The sequence below is a fragment of the Podarcis liolepis genome (genome assembly GCF_965112155.1).
Source record: "Podarcis liolepis genome assembly, chromosome: 9".
NCBI lineage: Eukaryota > Metazoa > Chordata > Lepidosauria > Squamata > Lacertidae > Podarcis > Podarcis liolepis.
Window position 1 is genome coordinate 50,575,946 of NC_139564.1, and position 23,882 is coordinate 50,599,827.

The window sequence follows — 23,882 nt, forward strand, 5'->3', positions numbered from 1 at the left end:
TGCATTATTTCAAATGTTTTAAAATGCATGTTTCCATCCCTACGGGTGGAGAACCTCAGGCCAAGGGGCTGAATAGGGGGCCATCCAGGTCTCTTTCTCTCTGACCCTCAGAAGTCTCCTCAGGCCGCAATCCTCACTGTGTGTGTTTCACACCTCTAATGTTTTTTGCCTGACTGGAATGTGTCCTTGAACTCTGAAAATGAGTTAGTCCTCCCTGGATGGAGTATAGAGAGGAGTGTGTGTCTGTATGTGTGTGTGTGTGTGGAAATTAGACTACAAAGGTAAAATTTACATTTGTTGTTCTGCCCACTTTTGCCTCTGGCCCCATCACTGGGCCCATTCCTCAGAAGGGAATGCAGTCCTTAGACTGAAAAAGGCCTACAAGCCCTCAATTACGGTACATTCTTACATTTGCCTCCAGTATACCTTTCTGCCGCCTGTCAAGACTAATCCTCTGGGAAACATGTAAGTATAGTTTGGGTCTGCCAGGGCCATCACGTCCTGTTTCGCTGCCTGAGGCAAAACAGGAAGTGCCACCCTGTCCTGTGGAGAAGTGGCGCATGGAATCAGTGATGATTTTGGGTGAGATCTCATGTGCCCCGAAAGATGCTAGTGCAAATTTGGCTCCAGTGGCAGAGAGGGTGGGACATTTGCAGAGGCACCACTTTAGGGGTTTCCACTGCCTAAGGCAGTGGCCTCACTCTGCCAAATGGCTGGGCTGGCTCTGGGTTCTGTCTTGGATGCTTAAGTCCCAGTAGTGACAAATAATGGTTGGAGCTCAAAACAAAATATCAAAAATATAGAAAACGCAAAATACTTGCTTAAAAATCTACATCTCATAATTTTCAGTACCTGGGGCCACTGGTTTATCTGCTGCAACGATACGATGAAGGCGGCCTATAAGCTGTGAAGCCATCTGACATGGGTCTTGTAGTAAAACTTTCTTGGATAACTTGAGCGCTTCACTTAATAAAGTTAAGTCACGTATAGTCCTGTGGAGGAGGCAAGGGGGCAGGAATCACATCACATTAGAGTTCCCTTGCTCTAATATCCATAAAACACTAGAGGGGTTTTTCCAGAGAAGTGCTTTTCTCAAAGAGAAACATTGTGGGACTCAACTATTTATTGTTAAGAAATGAAAGGCCAGCTGAGGGGCAGGATGGAAACTAAACTCATAATAACTTGATTAGCATGTAACTAGAATCTTTATTTGAATGTAGCTTTGATTGTTAAAGAAAATGGATTGCTGAAGAGTGCTATAAACAATGGAAGTGGTTTGGAAGATAGAGCAATATGTGTCCACCTTTCAGCTAGCCTGCTGCCCATAGGTGGGGTGAAGATCAATTTACCTGCGTTAAAGAAAGGCCCCATCTGCACAACACATTGAAAGCGGGATCATATCACTTTAAGCAGTCCTGGCTTCACTTAAAGAATACTGAGAACTAGTTTTTAAAGTGCTGAGAGTTGTTAGGAGGCCCCTATTTTCCTGTCCAAGTTACAGTTCCCACAGTTCAATGGGAAGAGGGATTGGCTGTAAACCATCCTGAAAATTATAGTTTTGTGAGGGGAAGAAGGGTCTCTTAACAACTCTCAGCACTCTTAACAAACTGTAGTTCTCAGAATTCTTTGTAGTTACCAGAATTATTTGGGATAAGCTGTGACTGGTGGAATCTACATACATATTTTTTTTAAAAAACCTGTGATAATCCCTTCTTTAAAAAGTTTTGAAAAATACATTGAATTTGGCATAGCTCACTGTTGCCATCTAGTGTCACATTTGTATATTGTACTTTACAACACATTTAAAGCATTTTATTTGCAGCTGTATAGCTGGGTCCACTGTTAAGAATGGTATCAAACTGCTCTAAATGTATAGTGCAGATGAGGCCTAAGAGTCAATGACCACCACATAGAAAAATGGAGTGCACCATTTTGTCTTTCACCTGAGGCAGCCAAATCTCTTGGGCAGGCCCTACTATCATACCAGCTTAGTTGATGACAGGCTGTAAGTATGAGGGTTTGTGATTAAGTAAAACAAGCCCTAGACATTCACAGTTGTGTTCTACTGCTGTAAGCCTACCTGTCTGCATCGACAGCTGCTCTTAGATCCGCTTCAATGCTGATAACTGATGAAGCCCAGGCTTTGTATAAGAGAAACTCATAATTAAAGAGACATTCTTTGCTTAAGGCAGTAATATTCTTAGATTTGATGAGGTGATACGGAGCCCCAAGGAGCTTACGAATGTTAAAGGTGTAGCTGATCTTGGACTCTTTTTCTAAAGTCCAGGCCAAAGGTTGAAATGCAGACATTTCAATGAGTTTATGTGGAATTCTACTCAGGTAATAATCTGCAAAGGTGGCATGCAGCGATGCCTGGGAATCCTGTGTTCTGAGATATCTGTCCATGCAGACATGTCTCAGAGATGTATGAGCCCAATTAAAAACATAAGTGTGGTCAGTTCTTTGCTCTTTCAGGTGGTCTCCAAAATCATCCAAAAGTTTCAACCACAGCACTAGCGGGAATGCTGAAATTGAGACTTTTTGGAATTTAGCTACTTCCTTAATAACCACATCATCCGTTGACATAAGGTGGAGTAGCTCTTCCTGAGTAATGCCATTTCTTGAAAGTGTGGTATAAGCTGCCATCTTTTTTACAACTTGCTCTCCGTGGGATTTTTCCATTCTGCTCAGTGTCCATGAATACAGTTCAGGTATATTTTGAGGAAGACACACCTCTGCCTCTGGGGTGAAAGATGTCCATAAACAGGACTCTTTATAGGCACAGTATACAAAGAGTGGTACTGGGCAGGCTGTGCATGCTTCCATTAGGCGATCATGCTGTTGCTGGGAAAGTCTTCGGGAATCCTTTTCTAACCAGGAGCTGATCATCTCATTTATTTCTCCAAAAGTCAAAGGAGGCATTTGTAAAATATTCTCTTTTGCTGTTATTTTCTGAGGAAAAGAAGCATATCTCAGTTATCATATCAGAGGCAGATTTAGAGCACTTGCAGCATTGAAGCTATGATGTAGTGCATGCGCAGAATGGTAGGCAAAAGATGGGGGAGAACCAAATTTTGGCCTCGCACAGGGTGCCTCTGAAATTTGAAAGACCAAAGTCTGCCCCTGATCACATTGTCTCCAGGCCTGATCAGTGCTAATCGAGTTGGTGTCACTTTGCCAGCCTAATACAAGACAGCCTATTTACTGTAAAATATAAGAACCGAAAAAGGATTTAATATCACCGGATTTCAGCACTTCTTCATCCAATAACCAGATTTGTGGGGCAGATAACGATACCTATAAATCTCTGCCAGGATTCTACAGGTTGGATCTTCAAGTTTTGAATCAAGACTCAGGGTTAATACTAAACACCTGTGTGGCAGTTTGACTATAAAAGATAGGTGGCATGTTCTCTTTTAGACTAGACAGATCAGAGAGGCACTGGAGCAAAATCTGACACTCTCCTGTGTCTTACCTTTCTTGACTCACATCTGATGTTGGGAAAGGGCTGGGGTACAAAACACAGACGTAACTGACCTTGGAATTATGGCATAGATGTAGAATGAAATGGCTGCCTTAAATGCAGGGATTTATGATCCTAGTCTTTTTTGGACTTTCCAAGGATAGGGGGAAAAACACTGCATTTAAAGGGGGAAAGGTACAGGATGACACTGGCATAGGGGAAATGTCATGTAGATGCCCCTCTGTTAATGTAGAGACAGGCTAGTGCGAATCCACATTTTGCTCCAGTGTGGAAAAACCCATAGAGGAAAAAGTGTATACACACCAAGAAAGCCAAACAGAACAGTTTGTATATGGCCAAAGAAAGAAAGCTTTTATAACCTAAAGTCTCTTCAGGGTCCGCTGTTGCTTTGGGGTGAATGTTGTTGTAAATCTAACACTCTCTTACCTATACCTTCCTATTTGCCCTGGGCTCCTTTGAGAGGAAAGGTAGAATATAAATTCAGTAAATAAAGTACTCAAGCTTTAAATAAACAGATACCACAAATCACCATGGGCTTGATCCAATGGGTCAATGTGGGTACAGCAATGCCCACATTTAGAAAGAGTCAGGATCCACTCTGAGGCCTAAGCCCACGAGCACTCAATATGCTAGTCTATTATTACATGGAATGGGAGGTCTGGGTACAAGTTTCATATCCCCAGCCAACTTACCTCTTCCACTTCCTCAAGGAAAGCAAGATTAGAGCACGACTCTCACTTTTCCCTAAGGATATGGGGTGGGTCACGAAGTTCTAAGCCCTATGTGGGAATCCATGAACATTTGTGCTCATGGTGGACTGGTTCAAGGCCCTTAAGGTCGCAATCCTGTACACACCTATGTGGGACTTAGACCCATTGATTCCAACAGGACTTTCTTTCAAGGATAGGATTGTGCTGAAAGTGTCCAGTACTGACCCTACCAAACTGCCCTGGAATTTCCCACTGTTTGAGAAAGTGTGGAATGAAAAAAACACAACTGAATAAGGTATTACTTTACCTCCAGTTTTTTGAAGCATGAAAAACTTGATTCGGTGCACGTGGAAACAATAAAATACACATTCTTTGGTAATTCAGGAGGTATCCAAGGAAAATCTGCGACATATTCCTCTGATAATTCATCTATGCCATCCAGACATATTAGAAGTGGTTTGTCTTGTGTGGCAGACTCCAGTAAAGAGATAAACTCTTCCACCAATCCTTCAAAATCCTTTTTGAGAAAGATAGCAAACATTTTAGCCAGTCCCAAGTAGCTAGGGATACTGTGTTGGGTCACAGGAACAGAGATGCCTTAAAATTCCGTTCAACGTTTTTCAGGTAATCAACTTAATTTGCATTCATTGTTATCCTTTAGCTGATATATCCCAGAAGGTTGCTACCTTTTCCAGATAAACCTTTTTCTTCAATAAATGTTGCAGAAGTTCTTTGCAGAGGAAAAGATGCTTCAAAATTACATGTTCCAGAGAGCCCTGTGATATGTTTCCACAAAAGTTCATAGTCCTTATTCATTTTTGCTGCTATATCCAAATCAAGTGCATCTTCAAATTTTTGCAACACTGTTTTCAGCTAAAAGCTATGTATAAAAATGTGTATTTTAGGGTATATTTTTGAAAACATATGTGTGGAAACAATTTGAACTTTCATGCATTTAATAAAATTCACAGGTTGATGTGGAAATGTGACAAAACAGACTTACGAATGAACACATAAGAAACTGATATGGCGTGGAAATAAACCAATCTATTAATTCCTAGGTAAGAATGATTATTATTATTAAAGACTATGATTGAGTAAAGAGCGGAAATGAAATGTCAGCTCAGCAAAAATAATGGATACCAAGGGATTCCTAATGGCTTGCAGAATATTAAAAAGGTGTTGGCAATAGAAATTGTGGGAAATCTGTCTTAACTTTGGAGATGTTCTCTGACATGAGTTGGCTGTAGACATGTAACACATTACGGTGTTTGATGATGCAGTGATGGAGATGTGCCTCAGGAACCGCTTTGGTTCCCCATGTTGAACTGATATGAGCACTGTCAGCTGTAATAGTACTGGTCATTTGCTGAAAAGTGTTTCTTGGGTTCTGACCTTTCATTATCTGAGCAGCACTGTCAGCATGATGCTTGAGCTATTTTGTCATTTTCCATTCCTAACTTTTATTTCTTGCTGAATCATGTGGAGGGGGAAGTGTGTGCATGTAGGTGCTGCTGCCGTAAAAATGCAACAGTATAATTTTTTCTTTGAGCCTTAAAAAGAAGGAAAATTTAATTCATTACCTTGGATAAATTAACCGAGACCTTGTAGATAGAAGCTATCTGGTAGCAAAGACTGAAAAGAGTCAGTCGGATATTTCTGCTTTCACCAGTAACACCAATAAATCGAATTACAACTCTGAGGTTCCTGAATGAAAATTGGGAGAAAGCAAATAAACTAAAATAGTTTTCTTTTTAATACATGTGTTTAGCTGTTAAATCAATGTATGTGTGCCATTACTATATCATCTAGTTGAAGGTGGACTTAACGTTGTGTACAGTGAATGTTGGGTTCAGAGTAAAATATGCAAATATAAAGGTATTAGTTTAGTTTATATATTGTTATCAATATGGAATAATTTTACATTTCACAGAACTCACAGCACTCTGTGATACCAGCTAAGACAAATCAAAGGGAGCAAATATGGTAGCTAGTAAGCAGCAGTTGGGAGCTGGATATGGGTAACACTGGGTTTATCTCTATTATCTTTACTCAAGAACTTTTATCTATGTTCCAAATATGTGTGAGGCTGCGAGAGGCCCTTACCCAGATATCCAGCTAGGAGCCAAAGAAGCGGCTTTTGCTATGACGGCAGTTTTCCCGCATCCAGCCTCTCCACAAATTACAACTAGCCTTCTGTTCGAGGATGCAAGACGATTCTTCAGTTTGCACAAAAACATTTCTCTTCCTACTAGACATTTAACCCTGTTTTGAGAGGGAAAAACAAAACACTATTTGTGTTCAGTCACCACTGTGTACTGGCTGATGCTGTGCACACACCATACCTTTAAAACACATTTAAAGCCCACAAAGAATCCTGGGAACTGCAGTTTCTTGAGGAAGCTGAGAATTGTAGCTCTGGGAGGGGCAAACTGCATTTAATATGATTCTCAGGTGCGAATGGGCAGGGCAATGTGCTTTGGATGTGCTTTAAAGGTGTGGTGTGTATTGTCATAAGAGAATATTTATTTCAGTATGCAGCCTAAAATCCTATATCAACGTACCTGAGAGCTACAAGTAAGTGGCCCAGCACTCCTAGGAGGTGCTTGGAGGATGACTTATTTTTATTCCTCCAGCAAGGGGCAGAAAGTGGATTAGGGTTACCCATTTGTAGCAAATAAATAAATAAATGTAGTTTTTCTCAGTCTAGAATCATTCATGCTCTTCCACAACATGCTACTTTCAATCTAGATTTAGTATCCAGATAGATCCATCCTGCCATCCACAAAGGAGGGTATAGTTACTTGATAACATGTTTGACAACTCTCTCCTTTGTTAGGTTATCAGTGCCTTTTCCTTCCCTACATGTCCCAGGTGAATGAATAAGGAAGTGGGTGAACAGGTTTCTCAAGAAAGACAAGAGCTGAGCAGTAAGCTCTTGCAGTACTCTGAGATGCTGGTTGGGATAGTGATGCATGTGGTGGGGCTCAGCAACCCCTGCTGACATCAAAGCCACAACAGCTTACCTGGACAGGGATGGGGCAGGATGGGACTGAGTTCAGGGCCAGAGGGATGCACCAGCAGGAGAGCTGAACTGCTGCCAACCCCACAGGTGCACCCATGCAGACCTGACCTCCCTGCTGCCTGTTTGATGTTTTAATTAGCTGGAAGCCGCTTAGAGTGGCTGGGGCAACCTAGTCAGATGGATGGCATATAAATAAATTATTTGATGATGACGATGATGATTGAAGAAAATCCAAATGGTGCCCTTTTTGGTGGTAAAATTTCAATAGTAGAACTGACTATTTGATAATATGCTGTCCATTAATGGTACTTTTAAATCCACCTTCCCCAGAGTGGATTGTCTCACCTTGCCTAATGAGCCGGCCCTTCAAGGGCACTGGAAAACCTTATATTAGGTATCATCTAATGTCCAGAAAGCATTTGGGTGGCAAGTTGGTAGCAGAGAAGAAGTGATTTACAAGAGTACAACTTTTATTTCTCAAACATGTCTATGTTCTGGTAAGAGGCAGGGTGTGGGTGTGAGTAGGAATTGGTATCATTTAATTTTCCTTCATATATGCTCTTGTTGAATGACTAGAATGCTGCCCAAATGAATGGGTAGGTCAGATTTTCACTTCAATAGAGGCTGCTAATAAGATTGTTCTTAAATCACAACTATCATATCAACTCTTCAACTGTTCTCCATCATGAAGCCTGGCTAAAGTAAATTAAGCAACCAAACACCACCAAACTCACAAGGCCTGACAGTGCCAGATATGTTCCAGAACCTCGTCGTCATTATGAGTTTCAAATACTTGCTTTCTTCGCACAGGTAGCATTTCTTGAATCTCCTTCAAATGGATTGTTCTGGTCAAATGAAAACATGGAGGGGAAAAGTTTTAAACCACATTTCAACATTGTGTATAGGTTACAGTGACTTTTGGACAGTGTTATTTATTTTCTTCCATTCATATCCCAGCTAGATGTCACCACACATGTAGTTGTTGACAACCACGTGAGGATGTTGAAAAACCTAGTTCCTTTTATGAATGTCCAAATACGAGGATATACACGGGAGAATGCTGGTGATTATTTAATCACGATTTCCATCATTCAGAAGTGACAAACAAGGGAAAAGACTATCCTTGTAAAGAAATGCACAAAATGTGTTTGTGGTGTCAACATTCTCATATGATTGTTGGCAACCACATGGCAAGGGTTAGCCAATGTGGTGTACAACTCCCATCAGCTGCAACTAGTTTGGACTGATGGCATTTATAACCCCCAGCCTCTGGAGGATGCCTTATTAGCGACCCCACAGCATGGGATCTATAAGTGCTCATATTGGAATCATTTTATTAATGCTATTAATCACAATATTCAAAAATCGTATGGCTTTTTAGCACCACCACAAGTGACTAAAACAGCTTTATTTTCTCAGCAGTACCAAGAACTACCTCCTCCTGATTCAGACACACACACTTCACACAGTATTAAGTGCCACTGAGTACCCATCTTCAAGCCCTTATGCCCACTTGCTAGAAATGGCATTTTGGAAAGACTTCACCTGAAGTCTAAAATGCAACTTTGGACCACTGGATCCTGCTCCCTAACCATTTCCACTGACCCTCCTAGCATTGTGCCTGCATGGGGGGCAATTCTTAGGGAAGGTCTGTCTGCACTGTTTTTTGGCAAGGAAGCCAAACCATACTATAGTTCTTTAATTTGCTCCACAAAATATGTGAAAGTACAAGAGGATTGGGTTTTTTGTGGTTTTGGCTTTCTTAAATCAGGCACATCCTGCCTCTACTAGAAACCAATCAGACAATTTTGGTAAGTTATAAGCACTGTATGATGCAGAGAGTTACCCCCTGTAACTACAGGTCCTCCCAGGTATATTATCTCTGAAAATGAAGTTCTATTCTTAGCTATAATGTCTAATAGCCATGCAGACCTATCCTCATGAATCTGTCAAATCCTCTTTGAAGTCACCTAAGTTACTGTCCATCTCCTCCTCCTGTGGTAATTACTTCCGTAATTAACGTGAGGAAGTGAAACAGAGCAAACAATACATCAGAAATTTTCAACTGTCATATTTTTTAGGCTTTGATTATTTAAGGTGCCATGGGAAAACTACTTCTATACTGAAGTATAATGGAACGAACCTTCACTATTAAGTCATGTATACATTATGAACTGTTTCACCAAAGAAGCAGTTATGTGGCTGACCTGTTGAAATGATTGATGACAATTTTCTGAAAGTCATTGCAAAGGCACTCAAGGTAGTAAGCATGGGATCTGTTGGTGGTGGGGCTGATGCCATCTCTTCCCCAGTTAATGCTCTTTCTGTAGATATTTGTGTGACGAAGCTGTAAAGACAAGCCTATAATGTTGGCATCATCCACCACCCAAACAAGGAAACAGCTGACTGAACAATACTGAAGAGAATAACTGTTTGAATCAGAGAAGTTTTGAATGTTAAACTGAGTGTTTGTGCCAGAGTAAGATCAACTTGTGGGTGGCGCTGTGGGTTAAACCACAGAGCCTAGGACTTGCGGATCAGAAGGTTGGCAGTTCGAATCCCCGCAACAGGGTGAGCTCCTGTTGCTCGGTCCCTGCTCCTGCCAACCTAGCAGTTCGAAAGCACGTCAAAGTGCAAGTAGATAAATAGGTACCACACTGGCGGGAAGGTAAACGGCGTTTCCATGCACTGCTCTGGTTCACCAGAAGCGGCTTAGTCATCCCGGAAGCTGTACGCCAGCTCCCTCGGCCAATAAAGTGAGATGAGCGCCGCAACCCCAGAGTTGGCCATGACTGGACCTAATGGCCAGGGGTCCCTTTACCTTTAAGATCAACTTAAACCTGCTTAATCTTTTTGTAGTGTAAGTTCTTCATACTTATAGCTCAGACCCTCCAAATGTCCCTATTTTCCAGGGAAGTCCCTGATTTAGAGAAGCTGTCTTGGTTTCTGATTTGATCCCAGAATGTCCCACATTTCCTTAGGATGTTCCCATTTTCATTGGAGATATGGTGGAGGGTTTGGAATTATCTGACCCCCGAGCCGTCTGAAAGGAATCCTGTACGGGTTTTTTTTTAAATGTTTCATGTTTTATTATGTTTTTATATATGTTGGAAGCTGCCTAGAGTGGCTGGGGCAACCCAGTAAGATGTGTGGGGTATAAATAGTAAAATTATCATTATGGAATGGGACGTCCCTATTTTCATTGGAGAAATGTTGCAGGGTATGTTAGGTTATGTCCCCGGGCGTATTTTATAGGAATAAGTTTCATTTAAACAGTACCGTTTCATTAGGAACATGGCCATCCAGTGTTTAGAATGCAGTATGAGATTTTGAGTACCACAGACCTAACTGACACTATTTCTTTAAGGATAAATTGTATGCAAAATAATAATACAAATGTTTCATTGACTATAGTTTATTTCAGCCTAGCAAATGAAGATGTTTCTTTCAAGCTTTATTATGTTGTAACAGTGCCACATTCTGGTCTGAGATTGCACAGAGACATGCTGGGAAAGGAATCAATGAAGACCTTTCCTTTGAAAATAGTAAGCCATTTCTGTCAATACAGTGGCGTAGTGTGGGTTGTCAGCACCCGGGGCAAGGCAAGTAATTTGCGCCCCCTAACCCGTGGATTTTAGCAGGGGGCAGAGAGCTGGGAGTGCGAGCGCCCCCCCAGATGTTGCGCCCGGTGCGGCCGGCCCCCCCTGCACCCCCCACGCTACGCCACTGTGTCAATAGCATAGTTTGAAGCTCAAGCTGAGAAATGCAAATAAATGAAAAAGGTGCTTCCTATTTGATTCCTTCTAGTGTGTTTGGGGTTAGAGTGTAGGTTTATATATAGAAGATGAAGCAATGATATTTATTTTGTCAGGTTTTACCTGTTCATTAAAGGCTCTACTTTGCTTCCATCATTTTCAGGTCTAGAGCATGGCTTAAGAAAGACAGTGACTAATGACAAGCAGAGGTGGCAATAAAGATAGGAAGAGGAACAAAGCTTTAAAAAGTGCATATTGTGGGATAACTGAGAAAGATTACAAATTCAGATAACAGGATTAAAATAAATTAAAATCAAGGCTGCCAAAAGTGTCTGGTGGGGGGCAGGGTGAGGTGGTGAAAATGTATATAATAGTACTTAGAAATGGTTTCTGAAAAAGGTCTGAATTGGTTTACTGAAAGCAGACAGAGTATACACTTGCAGATCATTATGTAGAATGCAGTGGTAGACAGAGTGGGAAATGTTTTCTTCATTTCCTCATGGATATTGTGGACAGCTTAAGAAAAAAATATTTCTTAAGTGGTGTTCAATACATTTTGCCCGAAGCAACTGCACTGCACAGTTCAAAATAGATACCCCAGGATTCCCTTTGCTATGTTGTAGAGCAGGGTGGGTAATCTCAGGCTCGGGGGCCAAATACAGCCCTCCAGGCCTATTGATCTGGCCCTAAGAAATTTCCCCAGGCCACACTCACTGGTTCTACTGCACCCCCCACCCCCAAGTGTTTTGCCTGGCTGGAATGTGCCTTTGCACTCTGGTGATTCCTCTTGTATGTCTGGATGGAGGATAGAGAGAGATGTGTGTAGAAATTTGCCTACTGTACAAAGGTAAAACTTACATCTGTCGCCCTGGTGCCACCCACCACTGGCCTATGTCCCTAGAAGGGAATATAGCCCTTGCACTGGAAAGGACTTTCCACCCTTGTTAACGAGGATGATGTGGTACAAATCTCATATCCCATGATATGTCATCAGGGCATCTTGAGATATTTTCAACCAGAATATCCACTGAGATGCTTCTATAGGTAGCCCTATGTGGCTGACAACTACCAATGATGTTCTGATCAACCTACCCTAGAGTGAATGCTTTTCACAAAGTTCTGATGTGCTTCATACGTTGTTTTGTTGATCACTGGTCTTAGTGGGTGAACGTCAATATATTTTGGTGCATGGGGACTTGACAGACTGGACTGCAGATCTGTGATGTCTCTTTTGAAGCAGTGACAGTGATCCTCACACTTTCCCTGGACCTGGAATCCTTGATCCACTTCTTGTTGCAAAACTTGCAAAACAGAAATAATTCTATTTAAACTACTCAAATAAGCCACCACCCATATAATAAAGCAAAACAGCATCCTGGTCATATATTGGATGCCCTCCTCACCTGTTCTGAGCAGTGTGGTGGCAGCTTCATGTCCAAGAGCAACTGCAGCATATTCTTGAAATATCTTATGTAGTTTCTGAAAAGACGCCATCCATTTGTTCTTCGCTTGTTGCCTGCGAGTAGGATCATTGCTGAGGATATCTTGGTACACTGTGCTGTGCAGACAACATGAAATGCATGAACTGTGAGAAACAGGCTAAAAACAAAGAAATGTACAATTGCCCTTGCACTGGATCTACAAATGTACATCTTCAAAATGTACAATCTGCCAGCTCCATGAAATGCTGAAGAGTAGCCCCACAGGCATGTTCCATTCACAAGTGAGTTTTGGATGGTTGAAAGGAAGATGGGAGCACAAGTCAACAGATCAACGATACACAAATGCCCATGATACACAGAGCATAGTGATTCATAGCACAGGACAGTGTCTCCATTTTATGGGAAGAAAGTTAGGAGAATCCGCAAATAAACACACAATCCAAAGCCTAATTTCACCTCATTTTAGCCATATATTATGGTCTCCATAAGCTTCCAAAAACAAATGGGGGAAAACAATGTGATTTTTCTAGAAAAAGAGGTGTTGGAACTTACCACGAGCACCTCCTTTGTTCTCTTATAATGGCAATGGCGCCCACCTAAGAGGTGCAGGAACTGAGTTCCAGCAAGTTCCGGCTGAGAAAAAGCCCCGGGGAGCAGTAGCCAGCACAATTAAGAAAAGATATCTCTGTCCCTCCATGATTCCCTCCTATGATTCAAGCACTGGCTTTTAGCAGATGAAACAGCAGATATTTCTGGCATAGAACGACTGTCTCTGAATGTAATATTCAAGGAAGAAAGTGACGAGAATACATATTTGCATGAGGAACTGTTTTGGTTCATTTTAATCTCAGACCAAACTGCAGTAGGCATAGCCAGCACATGCTTGTTCATGGACTGGAGCTCAATAAAGGCTCATCCGTACTTTCCGTTAAATCCAGACCTAGCTCCATTTTCAATTTGGTCTCGTGCTGGAGGTTCCCTTGAATTGTTGCCTGGGATTTTACTCCAGGACAGGTTTCTTTTTTCACGTTAAACTCCTTTTGCTGGCCGGCAATAGCCAATTGAAGTAAATGGCGTGCAAACCTCTGTCGCAGTACTGGAAAGGGAATTTGTTTACAAACAGAGCAAAATGGACACCAAATGCCAGGAAAAGTACACACCGGTTGTCCCAACACCTGTGCGTTTTTGCCAAGCTTCTGTAATTTAATAATAACAACAATAATGACAATAACTAACCAAATAGGTTGAAGTCTGTAAACTGCAGGGATGTAGTTTTCATCCAACCTGTACCAGCAATCCAGAAGTTGAAATTCTCTCTCATATTCAGCTACAGTCTTTTGGGTGAGGAGAGAAGCATTAGAAAACTCCTGCCCATTTGAATTAATCATTTCATATTCCTTCTTGCTGTTTGTCCCAGCTTCAGGTTCTTCTGTTGAGACACTGGGGCTCAGGGCATATTGATCACTATCACCTTGGATTTCATTCTTTTTATCTATTAGAGTTTCTTCCCTCAAACCACTAGCCAAACTATGCTTTGACTTTTTGGTACTCAGCTTCATTTGTTCAATTGTGGCTTTGATTGCCTCTAAATCTTCCTTGGCTATTACTGCTGGGAGAGAGGGGTCGTCATGCTTTTGCCCAATAAAAACCTGAAACAGAAAACCAAAGAAGAGAAAATTGGCTTACAATGGAACCAATAAAGCCTTGGTGCATTTAATGTTTTGTGAAACCAGTGGCATTCCATACTGAGGCTGCATACACATTCAAAGCACATCTCTTATCCCTTACAGAGTTAGAATACCCAAAAAATGAGAGTGCCCAGAATTCTCTGAGGGTAAAAACATGCTTCAAATGTGCTGTAAAGATATACAGTGGTACCTCTGGATGTGAATGGGATCCGTTCCGGAGCCCCGTTCGCATCCTGAAGCGAGCGTCTGTGCAATGCGCGAGCGGTGAAACCCGGAAGTAACGCACTCTGTTACGTCCAGGTCACTGCGGAGCGCAACCCAAAAATATTCATCCCAAAGCTACTTCAACCCGAGGTATGACTGTAGTGCATAAGAATAACCTAATGAACTGAGGCAGCAGAACAGTAGCCTAATGAACTGACTGCTACTAGGGGTGATCCAGATACAGAGGCGTAGCTAGCTGCTCTGGCAACCGGAGCGGTGGAGGCGGGACAAACTGTCCACGGAGTCCGCCTGGCAGACGCAAGCCCCACACTGCCGTTTCGAGCGGCACAGGGCCCTGAGCCACCGCATCACTCCCAGAAGAGACGCGTGGCTTGGGTGCGCTGCAGGCCGGGCCCTGCAATAAGTGCCACCCCCCACGGTGTGCCATTTTGTCACCCCCTCGGGGATGACACCCGGGGTGAACTGCACCCCACATACCCCTTATACGTCCCTGTCCAGATATATCCATTTTTGTTTTGATATGGACTCCCCTCTTTCTTCCATCCAATGACTTACGAAATGGAAAAACCAGGCCCTAAAATGGCATTTAAAAAACCCTCTGTGTGCTTAAAGTATCGCAAATTCCATCTGAACTTACAACAAAGGTTTGGAATCCCAACTGCTGGCATTTCCTTAATGTCTTCATATGGAGGGAAGCCATGTTGTGATTGTTAGTGATGCCATCTTTTATCCCCCACCTCAGGTCCACCATCCGGAAGTCGTAGCCTCTCTCTTTACAGTATTTGTACAGCCAAGGAAAGGACTTTTCCATTAATGCATTTCGTTCTACTTCTGAATCTGATTAAGATAATAAAGCAAGCATATTACCTAAATCAATTTGTTGATTAAAAGCAACATTTTTATAGCCCGTGGAGATATAGAAGCAACTGGCAGACTTTCAGTATATGATTTATAGGCTCACTGCAATGTAAAAATAAGGTGCTTATTTGAATGGAAAGGGGACTGGGTTCTGGACTCTAGCACCACTAGTTATCATGACTTTTAGGAGCGTAATTTATTTCACAGGCAATTGTAAATTCTCAGCACACACTTTTCAAATTAACTTGCTATGCAATATCTGGTGTATTTTTTTTGTTTTTTGATCACTTACATTTGCAAAAAAGCAGAAAACTGCACAAGCAAACTACATTTTCTATAATATGATTTGCTTGTGTTGTTTTCTGGTTTTGTGCAAATCTGAGGGGTGAAACAAACAAACAATAAAAATAATAGTTCAAGAGCACTCCAGAAATAGTTAGCGGCATGGCTGGAAAAGGAATGAAAACACTGAAGAGATAGTAGGTGAGGAAAGTGACAATTTACCTATCCACCCCAAAACACCAGCTTATACCACAATAAATCTGTTAGTCTTAAGATTTTTAACACAAAATTCTGGTGCTCTTGGTTGTACCTTGATAGCCTCCACAGATATAGATCATGAAGATTTTCCTTTTGGATAAACACGGAGAATTGATTTGTCCTCTAATGGCAGCTCTGTTTGTATCGCCATCTGAAGACTTGCATGGATAGCATCTGATTTCATTACTTATTCCCTGGTCTTGAAGCAAATGAGCACTAAAGGTTTTTACTTTTTCATTCTGGGTTTTCAGGTGAGGTAGACTGGATGATGAGGATCCACAGACAGCAGCTCTGTCTGCTTTATCTTCTGAACTATTTACATCTGATAACATTAGAGAACCCGATAACACACTTCTCGATAAATCCATTATCCTTCTGTTAATTTTCTTTTCATCAGTTGCCTTGGTGTTTTCTGAATGGTGGATTTCTTCACTTGTTTGCCTTTGGAGGAGCCATTTGTTTGTATACATTGATTTCTGGGTTTCTGTTTCTTTGTGTCTAGAAACTACAACTTTTTCAATCAATTCAGTAGTTTTATCCCCATCCGGTGAGTCATTTGAACAAACACTAAAACTTGAATAGTGGCATTTCATCTGATTTATGTTTGCCTCCGGCTAAAAACAAATAAATGAACAAGCCCACAATTAATTAGATAGCCTTTATAAACTGCCATTTTAATTGCATATATACTGTTGAGCATGCATTTCTCTTTATCTCATATACACACAAAATGCCCGTTGACTTCTGCAGTAGTAGTACATATAAGAGATGCAAGATTGGAAAAGGAGGCTTAAATCATGCTTTGTTGATTTTTAAACTACCTAAATTTGAAATGCTTCACATTACACCAGGGTTAGCAGACATGAAGCCCTTCAGATGTTTGACTCCAGCTCCCATCCGCCCCAGCCAGCATGAATAATGACCATGGATGGTGAGAGTTGTAGTCCAACAACATTGTCCTCTGCAAGGATCTTGATCATACATGGACAGCAATGCATAGGGAGAGGAGAGACCAATACAATATCTGTTATTGGAATCACCTGGCACTGCAGAATAATATAATGATAGAAACATCCTAGTGGAAGGCTGCAACAACCTATGCAGTGTTGGGGATGCTGCACAGGCCAGCACAACCTCACACCAGGCTGTGCCGGTCCCTGCAGCATCTCCTGACACCGCACAGGAATGCCCTCCCATCAGATGTCAAACAACTATTTGACTTTTGGAAGATGCCTTAAACAGTGGCCCTGTTCAGGGAAGTTTTATTGTGTTTTTAATATTTTGTTGGGAGCAGATCAGACAGACTGGGGCAACCCAGTCAGATGGGCAGCATATAAATAACAAAATCCTTATCCGTATAATTATCATCATCTGGTGATTTGTGTCTTACCCTTAGAATAAACATCTCTGGGTTTCTCACGTGTGATTGACTTTTATCCTCTGATGTGTGTCTCAGGCTTTTAGCAAAATGGAAAGACGTGCAGTGCTAGTGACAAACAAAGCAAATGTTAGGGACATTTTGTTTTCCACCCCTCTCAAAAAATTTAAAGGCAAGTAATTACCTACCTTTAAGTGTTTCCTCACTTGCATGTCTGTTTCTTCAGTTATTTTCATATACGGTACATGCCAATGACATTTTTGTTTCTAGAAGTAATTTAATAATATAATATAAAAATGGTAAATGGGGGGATTTACTGATGGTGAGTTATTACTTTTAATGACCGCTCTTCCCTTTACAGAGCTAATTTCTAGTGTAGTTTAACAATCAATGCCAATTCCCAAGGTACTTGGGGAATTGTAACTCTGTAAGGAGTTGGGGTTTCATAAAACTCTCAGTACCCTTAACAAACTACACTTCCTAGAATCCTTTTGGGAAAGACATGGCTGCTTGAAGAGGTATGATACTGCTTTAAATGTGCAGTACAGATGTGGCCAGAGAGATGTAAATGGGCCAAAATCTGTGAATCTTTCAAGAATGTTTTGACCCTACAAAAGTTTCTTTTTAATGCCCCAAGGGTCCACACGAGAACATTGCTGATGAATATATACATCATGTGAAATTTTACTTGTAGTATCACAGACTTGTAGAGTTGGAAGGGACCACAAGGGCCAACTAGTCTACACCCTCCAACATTTCTCTGATGAAAATAGGGACGTCCCATTCCATAATGATAATTTCACTGTTTATACCCCACACATCTTACTGGGCTGCCCAGCCACTCTAGGCAGCTTCCAACATATATAAAAACATAATAAAACACTAAACATTAAAAAACCAAATACCTTCCCTATACAGTGGTACCTCGGGTTAAGTACTTAATTCATTCCAGAGGTCCGTTCTTAACCTGAAACTGTTCTTAACCTGAAGCACCACTTTAGCTAATGGGGCCTCCTGCTGCTGCCACGCCTCTGGAGCACAATTTCTGTTCTCATCCTGAAGCAAAGTTCTTAACCTGAAGCACTATTTCCGGGTTAGCGGAGTCTGTAACCTGAAGCGTATGTAACCTGAAGCGTATGTAACCCGAGGTACCACTGTACAAGTTTGTCTTCAGACGGCTTGGGGGTTTGATAACTCCATACCCTCCAACATTTCTCCAATGAAAACAGGGACATCCTAGGGAAAATGGGACATTCCAGGATCAAATCAGAAACCGGGATGGCTTCTCTAAATCAGGGGTGTCCCTGGGAAATTGGGACACTTGGAGGGTCTGCTAGTCCAACCCCCTGCTATGCAGGAATCTTTTTGTCCTACCCTGGGCTCAAACCCATTAAGAGTCTCATGCTCTAGCGACTGAACTATAGTGATGGTTCTGTTCACATAAATGGGAAGAAATATATTTTCTAACAGTGTTTCATAGCTTCCCTGGGATTAATGATACTCATGCTGAAACCAGAGTTCCTAATAATTAATAGTACTTCTATTTAAAAAGCAGGAAAGTTATTGGTTCTCCTTTGATTTCAACTTCCTTTAAACATATGTTTGTATCAGTGTATGACAACAAGGCTTTTTTTTTTTTTGCATTTCCTAGGATTAAGCTATTACTATACTTAGGTTGTTAAACCATTCATGCTTTGGGAATACACAGCACCTCATTAACCTCACCATCAACCCAGAACAGTAACTCACCCCAGTCCATTTTGAGCAAATATCTTTGCACACATATTTCTGCAAATGTGACATCTGTGGGGAGAAGAACAATTCTTGGAGGCTTTTAGAGTGTCCTCGGCTATGCAAATTACCGGAAGGCTAAAAAGAAAAATAAATGCATGTGGCAGGTTTGGTATAATCCCTTTCATTTCATTAATTTATTTATTACATTTCTATACATCACTTCATCCAAAGATCTCAGGGCAGTTCCCAACATAAAAATACAAAAATACAAAATAAAAACAAAATTACAAATTAAATAATTAAATTAAATTAAATTAAATTAAATTAAAGCAGTACCGTATGTACTTTATTTGATTACCCAGCTATTCTTAATATTCCACAAGCTAACTGATGGTATCTTCAGACTGACACTTTATTGTGGGAAGGGTCAGTCGTATACTGGATGTTAGGTTTGTACAATTAAAGTGGATTTAAATGCTCTGTTGCCCTAGCACAACAAATCCACTTAAAAAGAAACCCAGATATTTTGCAGTATGGGAAATGATGAGGAAATGTATTTAAAAATTTGGGATGTATGAAGGATAAATGGAAATATGTGTAAAGATCCTACAAAACAAATCAGGAAGAATGCTCATAACTACCCCCACATAAACAAATCAAGAGGAATGCTTAATTAGATTGGGAAAAGTTTAACGACCACATATGCTTTGTGCAAGCAAGTCTGGATGAATGCTGAATAAATAGGTTGTCTGGAGGAGCATCAAGTTACATGCTAATCAACAGTGATAGAAATTTAGGTTGTGATTCCTAAAGAAACTTGATTAGGGAGTAAACCGCACTGACCACAGTGTAATTTACTTTCAAGTAAGCAGGGCTAGAACTCCACCACGCATAATGAAAAGTGCATTATTGTTAAAATACTTACAGTCACAATATTATCCAATTGTCTCTTATGAATTGAAGGTAAAACAATTGTTTCTTTTTCACCCTGTAGGAAATACAGCATAAAATTTTGCTGTGCCTCAATTTTGCAGACTATGCATTCAGCCAAAGCCAGATAAAAATAATGTCTGTTGTTACAAGACTAGAAAAGTCTACACAGGCTCTGGAAATGGTGTGTACCAATTTTATAAAAATGAATCTGTATCTGTATACAAAATACATAACAAAGAATTTTTTTATATAATTCTACGTAAAGTGTTTGGACCCCACCCCACCCCTGGAATCCAAAAGAAAGTGTTCAGAAACTTTAGCTGGCTCAGAATGCTGCAACCAGATTATTGAGTGGAGCAGGTTACAGGGAGAATTTTACTCTTTTGTTAAAACACCTTTGCAGGCTACTCGTCCATTTCCGACCACAATTGAAAGTGCTGGTTATGACCTACAAAGCCCTATGTGGTTTGGGCCCAGGCCTTCTGAAAGATTGTATCTCCCTATAAAAGCTTACGCAGATGCCAAGATCCTCAGGTGAGCATCTTCTCTTGATCCCATCAACATAGGACCCATGGTTGGTGGTGACGCAAGAGAGAGCTTTTTCCATTGTCGCTTCCATATTGTGGAATTCCCTCCCAAGAGAAGTTAGACTTGCTCCCCTCTTTGTTACCCTTCCCCCTGCAGACTAAGATCTCCTTATTCAGGCAGGCCTTTGAAAATTAAGGTGCAGATGAGATCATTGGGCTGCTGGCAGGGCAAACTGATACCACCAGATAAGTGAGAAGTGGCTGTGGTGCACAGAGGCTGCCGCATGATCTCACAGGATCTTGCTGAAATCCAGAAGTTGCAGCCGTGCAACTGGTTAGCAAGGCCGGAGGCAAGGCCGTGTGTGTGGTACATGTGTCGGGCAGCCGCTTGCTATTTCACCTCAGGCGGCAAAATAGGCTGAGCCTGCTTCTGTGTCTGCATGGGCCTAGGGCACATGTACATTTTATGCTGGCTTCTAATTGTTTATGTTGACTGTATTGATATGTTCTTAATTGGTCCTGATGCTATTTGATGGTGATTCTGTATTTATTGATTCATAACTTTTGTAAACACCAAGATGACTTTGTTGATAAGCAGCATAAAATAGTTGTAAATAAGTAAATATGATATATTACTTCTATTCTCCCTTTCTTAATCTCTGAGAATTTAACAGAAAGATTGGGCACTTTTAAACTGAAATGAAGTTACAGAGGAGGATATGGCCTCTAACAATATAAAAACTAGCATAAAAATTCAACATCAGCTTTATTTTGAAGCAACGGTTTAAATAAGTAGATCATAACCTTTCACTATTCATAATGTGTTGAAATCTGCTGACAGTTTTGAGTTGAAAATAACACAAGGGTTAGGTATCTTTCATCTATGCTTTTTAACACTGGGGTCTTACACAGCCCAGATACCCCCTCCAAAAATGTGAGGGTGAAATACAAAGTTTTACAACAGAAACCAACATAGGAAAACTAGTTTGTAATTTAAAACTAGTTTTAATAAAAGATTTAAGATTTACTCAAAAGGTACTTACTGTATGTAGAGGCTTCTGAGACAAATTTCCTTTTGTGTAAGCTGCCCACATGGTTTCTGCACAGATGTTTAAAGTCAGAAAATGTAGAAAGTCAGCTTAGAGGAAAGTTTTATTTCATTGCCTCTTGGGTATTGGCGGATTGTTTTAGCTCTCTCCTGAGCTAAGAATCAGTTAGTTGTACTCCAAAACATATAACCGAACATCTTCTTATGCTTCCTTCCAAAGTTATAATTTTAGTAAGAAGAGAACAGATTTAGTAAGAAGACAGCAGGGCACAAATCTAATTACAGGTACTGCTGCGTAACTGAAAGTATTATCAGCCAATTGCAAACATCATTTCACATTTCCTTCATTTGCCTTTGAGAAGTATAACACGTATTTACAAAATACCCATGACGTAGTAGGATTTTCTCTCCCACAGATGCTTCCAAATAGCAAACAAAAACCCCATCTCTCTTCCCAGCACTATTTTTCTTCTCTGCCTCTTGGCGTAATGAAGTGAGTAAGTTTACTGATTCCCAGGCAGCGCTAACCCATAGCAACATACAGTGGCAAAACCTGTTTGACTTGCCATTCAGATTTTAGCCTCCTTTTAAGAGCTGTTGGCTAGAACAGTCAGCGCCAAAGCCAAATAAAAAAGAGGAAAGAGGAAAAACAAGCCACATAGCTGAACATTATTGTGCTCATAAGAATGTGTTCAGCACTCGATATGAATCTCTACCTTTATTTATTATCTCACTTTATTACAATAACAATCAGCTTAAAACAGATTCCTATACAAATTGTTGAGAAAAATAATTAAGCCAGTGTTGTCTGGAGTTTGTTAGGTGGCTGTTTTTTGCCGGTAGGTAACAATGAACAAATTTATTAATTATACAAAATCAATCGTGCTAGGTTGAGCAGCAACAATTGTTTCCCAATCAGTAGAGTTGAAATGGCTCGTCAGGATAGTTGACCCCAGACCACAGCCTGCCTATCACACATGGTACAGCTTCATAGAAGACAATGATGCAACATGGGACCAACCACGCAGAACCACTGTGGAATTATTTCAGTTGGTCTCAAGTTTGAGCAGTTTGGTGAGGATTGTTAACAGTTGCCTTACTGGACGAAATAACTAACTCTGTTGAAACCACAACACAGGGCAAATTCAGATAATTGTGTTAGAAGTTATAATTGGAAGCCACTTCTGCCTGCACATTTTTTAAGCGAAAGAACACAGCTGGAAGAGAGGTGGTTTTGCTGCAATATATTCTTAAGCAGCCTCCTGATATTTTGGACTATAAGTCCGCTTACCTTAAATGATACAGTACCTCTTACCTCCACAGTCCGGCAAGGGAAAGGGTAGGCTGGTGCAACCCCAAAATTGGTCCTCGCACCGTCCTGGGAAGTGGGACTACAACTCCCATTAGCCCCAGCCCGGATGGGGTGGGCTATTTTAAGATATTTTAATTACAAGGAAAGTGCAGAAGCAGAGTGTGCCCTACAATGCAACATGCAACTAAAGATCAACCAGTGTGTCTGAAGTATTCAGATATCCTACCTTTCAAGGTTTTCCTTCAAGAGCCTACCAATTCCGACTTCATGTCAAGTGGCAGCAGAAAGGAGACAAGCAATTCCGGTTTGTTTGTTTCCCCCCCAACTGGTCTATTCAGATAAATTGTCATGGTAACTAAATTTCTACTCTGCATAAACTGAGTTTCCTCTCCATTGGGGAGCTATTGAACAAAAGCACTCTATTTTCCATAGCTGGCAGTCTCAAATGAGTCCCGTCCCCCCATCAGCAGAAATACAGGTGCTCAGTACAAAGATGTTAGATGTTTAATATCTGGATTCCTTTCATAGAAATTGTGTGTGAAAGGCGCAATAATTTATGTAGGTATTCACTGCACTAAAAATTACATAGCCGAGTGGCTACATATCCTGTTCATTTTTGTGATGGCTCTAATTAAATTTCAAAGAAGCACAGATATAACATCTATTTGTAGAACGGCGGGAGTTGTCAAAAAATAACTTGGCCTGTGATCCAGTCTGTTGATCATGCTATTTAATTTACTTATTTGGGAGGATATGTAGGTTTGGATCCTATATTGATTCCCCAGTAGCAGGGGGTGGGGGAGAACACATGGAGCAGGCTAAACTGTTTCTGGAGCAGTCTTTCTCTGCTAAAATTATCCCGCTCTCATCAGTTTTCCTTTTTTGAAATGGTTCTTTACAGCAGAAACATTCCACCAGTTTGCTCACATCCTCAACACTAGGACAGCCCATGCATTTCTTTTCTTCTGTGTGCTACATGCCAAGTCACCCACTGTTGCTCTATCTCCCCTTCCCCCTTCCATGACGGCTATGTTCTACCCACATTGTTCGAGGCAGCATGTTACTGGGAATCACAGGTTGGGGGAGCTTTGTTTCCAGTCTTATTTTTCTAGAAAAAGAGGCGCTTACCATGAACGCCTCCCTTGTTCTCTTATAGTGGCAATGGCGCCCACCAGAGAGGTGCTGGAACTGAGTTCTGGTGAGTTCCATCTGGGAAAAAAACA

The 23,882-nt window shown here is 41.0% G+C and overlaps 1 protein-coding gene and 1 long non-coding RNA gene across 11 annotated transcripts in view; one reads left to right on the forward strand and one right to left on the reverse strand.

The window, feature by feature from the left end:
- The window catches only part of LOC310686260 (NACHT and WD repeat domain-containing protein 2-like), a gene marked incomplete at its 5' end in the record, with an annotated part of 39,387 nt that extends 16,217 nt beyond the window's left edge, over nucleotides 1-23,170 (reverse strand). For 4 of the 8 annotated variants that reach the window (XM_083459613.1, XM_083459615.1, XM_083459614.1 and 1 more), the window contains 17 exons: nucleotides 853-992; nucleotides 2,081-2,952; nucleotides 4,502-4,711; nucleotides 5,778-5,901; nucleotides 6,301-6,459; nucleotides 7,954-8,064; nucleotides 9,427-9,566; nucleotides 12,067-12,275; nucleotides 12,378-12,532; nucleotides 13,653-14,065; nucleotides 14,967-15,166; nucleotides 15,780-16,341; nucleotides 17,118-17,213; nucleotides 17,294-17,371; nucleotides 18,855-18,974; nucleotides 19,765-19,827; nucleotides 20,287-20,391. In XM_083459613.1, coding sequence (XP_083315739.1) covers nucleotides 853-992; nucleotides 2,081-2,952; nucleotides 4,502-4,711; nucleotides 5,778-5,901; nucleotides 6,301-6,459; nucleotides 7,954-8,064; nucleotides 9,427-9,566; nucleotides 12,067-12,275; nucleotides 12,378-12,532; nucleotides 13,653-14,065; nucleotides 14,967-15,166; nucleotides 15,780-16,341; nucleotides 17,118-17,213; nucleotides 17,294-17,371; nucleotides 18,855-18,974; nucleotides 19,765-19,827; nucleotides 20,287-20,391 — 3,757 coding nt within the window. Of the gene's footprint in view, nucleotides 1-852; nucleotides 993-2,080; nucleotides 2,953-4,501; nucleotides 4,712-5,777; nucleotides 5,902-6,300; nucleotides 6,460-7,953; nucleotides 8,065-9,426; nucleotides 9,567-12,066; nucleotides 12,276-12,377; nucleotides 12,533-13,652; nucleotides 14,066-14,484; nucleotides 14,600-14,966; nucleotides 15,167-15,779; nucleotides 16,342-17,117; nucleotides 17,214-17,293; nucleotides 17,372-18,854; nucleotides 18,975-19,764; nucleotides 19,828-20,286; nucleotides 20,392-21,342; nucleotides 21,973-22,885 lie in introns of those variants that run through there. The other 4 variants (XM_083459618.1, XM_083459617.1, XM_083459616.1 and 1 more) reach the window with 4 other exon arrangements.
- On the forward strand, nucleotides 148-20,292 carry LOC310686453. Of its 3 annotated transcripts, none has more exons than XR_014515932.1 (3): nucleotides 148-465; nucleotides 5,166-5,255; nucleotides 20,176-20,292. It is a non-coding gene; the product is annotated as an uncharacterized lncRNA (long non-coding RNA). The 3 variants fall into 3 exon arrangements; XR_014515933.1 differs by lacking the exon at nucleotides 20,176-20,292 and adding an exon at nucleotides 10,691-10,742; XR_014515934.1 differs by having other exon boundaries at nucleotides 410-582.
- Nucleotides 23,171-23,882: the final 712 nt, after the last annotated feature.